The 5,257-nt window shown below is 31.0% G+C and overlaps 1 protein-coding gene across 1 annotated transcript; it reads left to right on the top strand.

The window, feature by feature from the left end:
- The first annotated feature begins 272 nt into the window (after positions 1 to 272).
- Positions 273 to 2,083, top strand: LOC145086596 (eukaryotic translation initiation factor-like). Its single transcript, XM_079024410.1, has 5 exons — positions 273 to 527; positions 937 to 1,105; positions 1,209 to 1,334; positions 1,697 to 1,762; positions 1,900 to 2,083. The coding sequence occupies exons 1-5, from the start codon at positions 352 to 354 to the stop codon at positions 1,942 to 1,944; spliced, it is 582 nt and encodes a 193-aa protein (XP_078880536.1). The 5' UTR covers positions 273 to 351; the 3' UTR covers positions 1,945 to 2,083.
- The last annotated feature ends 3,174 nt before the right edge of the window (positions 2,084 to 5,257 follow it).

The following is a 5,257-nucleotide window of genomic DNA, read 5'->3' as shown; positions in this document are numbered from 1 at the left end:
GTGTTATGATACTTCATCCTTTTGAAAACTATAAGAATATATGTTGGAAAATCCTTGCAATTATTTTAGATGAAACACTTTGAGACACTTGATAAAAATACATTATTAGATTTTCTTTTCTTACACGTGCTTAAAGTTAAACATATAGAAATTTGTAACCCGTTTTCGTTATTTGATTCATTTCATATTTTGAGCCCATAAACCATAAAAAGTCCATTAACGGGTGCATTGACCTCTTTGGGCCCGTATAATAGCAAGTTAGCAATTTGCTTCAGCAACCAATCTCAAACCCCCCTTCTTTGAAGGGAAAGAGAGAACAATAGAGAGAGAGAGAGAGAAAAGCCGGGAACAATGGCGACTGACGGCGCGGCGGTAGATGTTGGCGGAGAAGTGGCGGAGCAACCCCATAGGCTAGACAAGAAGTGGACATTCTGGTTCGATAATCAATCTAAACCTAAACAAGGCGCCGGTTGGGGGAATAATCTTCGCAACGGCTACACTTTCGACACCGTCGAAGAGTTTTGGTGGTAAACGCTAATTACATATTCTTCTACGTCTTTCTTTTCTCTACATATCGTAATTAAGATTCTTAATCGGATGTACTGTTAGGGTTTGATCTGTCTTCAACCTAGATTTAAATTTTCGGTTTCCGACTCCTCTTGAACGCTAATATACAAATTACTTAGCTATCCATGGATTGTATTCGTATATGAGCTTGAATCATCTAATTTTTAGAGTCTGATTTTGATCTGGTACCAATTTCTATATCTTTAATTTCTTATGCCCTAATTCTACTTTAGTGCTGGTATGTTTTGTCAAATCATAATACAATGACTGTTTAAGTTGAAATTAACCAAGTTGAGATCATTCTTTGATCAAAAGAGATGGTAATCTTTGATATAAGATGCTAAAATCATGTTGGATTTTTTCTTGAAGTCTGTATGACCAGGTATTCAAACCTAGCAAGCTTCCAGGAAATGCTGATTTCCATTTGTTCAAAGCTGGGATTGAGCCTAAATGGGAAGATCCAGAGTGTGCAAATGGAGGGAAGTGGACAGTTACTAGTAGCAGAAAGGCTAACCTTGAAACTATGTGGTTTGAAACTGTATATTTCTAATTTCTCTCCACTTCTTCCTTGAATTTGTTTTATATTTTTCAATGTTTTAATCAACTGAAATTGAAATATATATATATATTTTTTGTCATAGTTGATGGCCTTAATAGGTGAGCAATTTGATGAGGCTGATGAAATATGTGGTGTGGTTGCTAGTGTGCGTCAAAGGCAGGATAAACTTTCTTTATGGACTAAAAATGCTGCTAATGAGGCTGCTCAGGTATCTTGTTACTACTTTAAGGAAAAGACATTAATACCCTTGATGAGAACTAAAATAACTACTTAGCCCTAGATAAGATAAAACTAGAATAAACTCACCACACACATTAGTAAAGACCTAAGGGTTGCAGTTCTATTTGGTATTTACATTACAAGGCAACTTCATTGTTACTTGGAGAAGAAGAAAGTAAAAAGACCTAAATACCCTTGATGAGAAGCAAAATAACTACTTTGCCCCAGATAAAGGTAACATGACATAAAACCCCAAACCAAACTCACACATAGGAAAACCAGATTGAATCCATAACACACATTAGTAAAATTACGATTTTGCCCTTTTGATTTGTGAATTGTGAATTGTAGATGAGTATTGGAAGAAAGTGGAAGGAAATTATAGATGTGACTGACAAGATCACCTACAACTTCCATGTAAACTTCTTGTTACACTGTTTACATTTCCTTTTAAAATTTCCATTTTATATTATGTATTGTATTTAACTATTTATTAAGTATTATAATTTATACAAGATGTGTATAAATAATAACTTTATGATGTGGTTATGCAGGATGATTCCAAGACAAGAACATCAAAAGGTCGTTACAGTGTGTAATGACATTCCTAGAACAATTTGCAGCTTTTTTTTTAAGTCGAATTGTGTTGGCCTTCTACATGTTGTATTTGATGGGATATGGTAATCACTGTTGAGGAATTTTGTTTTTTTATTATAAGAAAATGTTGATTTTCTTACATTTTAGACATCTTTTAATCCCTATTGCTGCTTTTTAATAAGCTATTTGAGATAGTTTATTGCAATGAATCGATAGATATGATAATGGTATTTAGTATTCATAATTCTATTCGAATGGGCGACACAAGAAATTTGGTAATATTGACATTCGTCCTTCGTACTATATTTTTGAATGAATGATTGAATAAATATGATTTTCAACATTATTGAAAAACAAATTTTAATTGTATATCTATGGAATTAGGAGATTCAATATCTGCTCATGTTAACACTCAAAAGTGAAGGCATGAGAGTAAGATATTTGTAATAGCAATGTTTTACAAAATCGGTTTTTTCAATTAATCGGTATGGTAATTGATTTTCGGTTCAACTAGGTTTTTAATTACTTTAAAAAAACATTTACCATAAGTTTCACACATTAAAAATACACTTTAAAATAGGTTTTAGATCATTCAGATTATATTAAGAAAACATATAATGATATAACTATAAATTTTCCATCAATCCACATAAATCAAAAAACATAAAAAAAAATACAAAAAATAAAATGTAACATCAAAACAAAATATAATTTTAGATAAATACAAGCATTTCAAAAAGATTCATAACGTTTACTATATATTTTCAATTTAAGAAAAGTCCAAAAAGAGTGAAAATATTACTAAAGTTTGTTATGAAATTTATTTCATTTCCGTGTGCTTTTATTCAATTTAACTGAATCAACCGGATCAGTTTCATCTGTTCAATCGATATATTTTTTTTTTGTGTGTGTATGTGTAAAAACCAGACGGTTTGTTCCGGTCTAGAAATAGACATAAAACTAGTGCTAGTTGAACCGTTCATTTGATAGGTTCCTGGTCCAGTTAGAACTGGATTTTAAAATATTGTGTAATAATATTATAAATATGATATGGAAAAAAATTCTTTGGTAGTAATTAGTTTAATACGATGAAATTTGTGATTTAGTAAATATTGTTTCATATAATATATATATTGAGAAAATGTCACTGTAGCACAATAAATTAATGTGTTTTCCCGATTTTGTCACTTAAGTTTTTTTTTTCTTTAATTTCTTTTTTATAATCACATTAGGCCATTAAACTCTTATTTTATCTGTCAATTAAATCATTTTCCTGGATTTTAAAATGTTTAGCGGTTGCAAATATTATGTGTCAATTAATATATTGTTCTTTGGACGAATTCGGTGACACGTAGGATATTCCAGATTAAAATAAATGATTCCAACACTTATATCCCACCCTGTTCATCTGTCGACTTCATTCTTCATTATTTAGAAAAAAACGATCGTGAGCTAAGGTTTTTTTAACCATCTTTGTAAGTGGGCAGAAAAATCAAATACTAGCTGTAATGGAACAATCGGAACCTAATGGACTATTTGCAATGGTGGAACTCAAATATCAAGGGGTATTTACTTTTAATCCCTTCTCTTAACTGGTGGTGTGAAAACCATGTTAAATGATGTTGATTTTTCTGCTACGACTTATTCTGAGTGTTTGAACTTCTTTGAAGGTTTCATGAATGAACAATATAAAATGTTATACTATTGTGAACCAGACATTTCCCTAATAAATGGGATTAATCATATTTCAGATGGTGTGGAATATGTTGCTTTTGTTTTTGATGCTTATGCAACAAATGGTAAATTTATGTTTTTGTGGATCATATTGCGGTTGGAGTAAATGAGTGGTTTGATGATAATGACAATCCAGATGATGAACATGAGTCTTGCACTGATGGTGAAAATGAAGATAACATAGATGAACTTAGAAATGTTGATGAGGAATTTAATGAGGATGCAATGATTATGAATAGGACATCTAACAATCTTTTCTTGAGTAAGTTGTGTGTTGATGAAGAGGAGGATAACAAAATTGTAAATAATGATGATGAAAGAGAAATTGAACCTACCATACAGACTCATTGCATTTTTAATGAGTTATTACACTGGAAAAAACCAAAATCCATTCTTTGAATGAGATTTCAAGATCCATGGAAACTTAAATAATTGTTGTGCAATTATGTTGTGGCTAACGAATATCAGTTGTATTTTGAAAAAAAAATTATAGAAAAAGATTATTGAAAAAATGATAGAAAAAAATTAGGGTACTTACACATTTAGATTATGGGCTTCTTGGATTGGTGATGAAGAGAGTTTCTAGATCAAGTCACTAAAAGTTGGTCATAATTGTGCTAGGAACTTCAAGTTAGGATCATTGGTGACATATGCATGGATTGGGAGTTACAATACCAAAGAAATTGTACAGAGTCAGAAATTGAGTGTGAGGAAACTTAGGATATAGGTAATGACCAAGTTTAGTATACATGTTAGCATGGGCCAATGCAGGAGAACAAAGAAGTATGCCTTGAAGCTTATTGAAGGTACTCTTGTGGAGCACTATGCAAAACTATGGTCATATGGGCAAGAGATATTGAGGAAAAATCCATGGCCAACTGTAAAGTGGTGGTTGTCGAGTCCAACAAAATAAATAACCTTAAATCTTGTACACTAAAATAGTGTATAGTGGTAAAGGGATCGTATCGACGGAGATTGGTTCAGTTTATTACTTCTATAAAAATCTTTTTGTGCAAACACTTGTAAACTAAAACAAAATAAAAATGGGGGATTTTTAATCTTTTGAACTATTTAAAAGAAAACTAGAATTAAACTAAGATTTAAAGAGAGAATTTAACAAAAGCAAAGTTTGATGTAAAATCAATAAGAGAAAGATGGTTGAATTTGGACTTTCATTACTTGAACATTTGGTTAAATAATCATGAGAATACCAATGTGCATTTATTTTGTTTATAATCTAACTTGACTATAGCAGTTTATAAGCATAAATTGCCTCAACTCTTCTTTTGTATTAAAATAACTAGAAAAGCTCATAGCGCATTTCCTAAATCAAAGTCACAAAACTAATGAAGCATGTAATTTTGTGAAAATCAATTAGCATTAGGTTTTAAGAGTCACCAAATCCAAAGAGTAATCTATTGCTTTCATTACCACTATGGAGAAAATATTTTCTTAGTTTAAATGAAATGAAAACAAACATTTAAACTAATTTTTGCTTGTTAAATTGAAGACCCATTACTTAGACAAGAATTTAACCAACAAAAATAACATTCACATATCAATATTCATGACTAGTGATAC

The sequence above is a fragment of the Lactuca serriola genome, chromosome 2 (genome assembly GCF_051521515.1).
Source record: "Lactuca serriola cultivar US96UC23 chromosome 2, Lser_US96UC23_V15, whole genome shotgun sequence".
Classification (NCBI taxonomy): domain Eukaryota; kingdom Viridiplantae; phylum Streptophyta; class Magnoliopsida; order Asterales; family Asteraceae; genus Lactuca; species Lactuca serriola.
The sequence above is the reverse complement of the archived record's forward strand: the minus strand, read 5'-3'. Positions and strand labels throughout refer to the sequence as shown.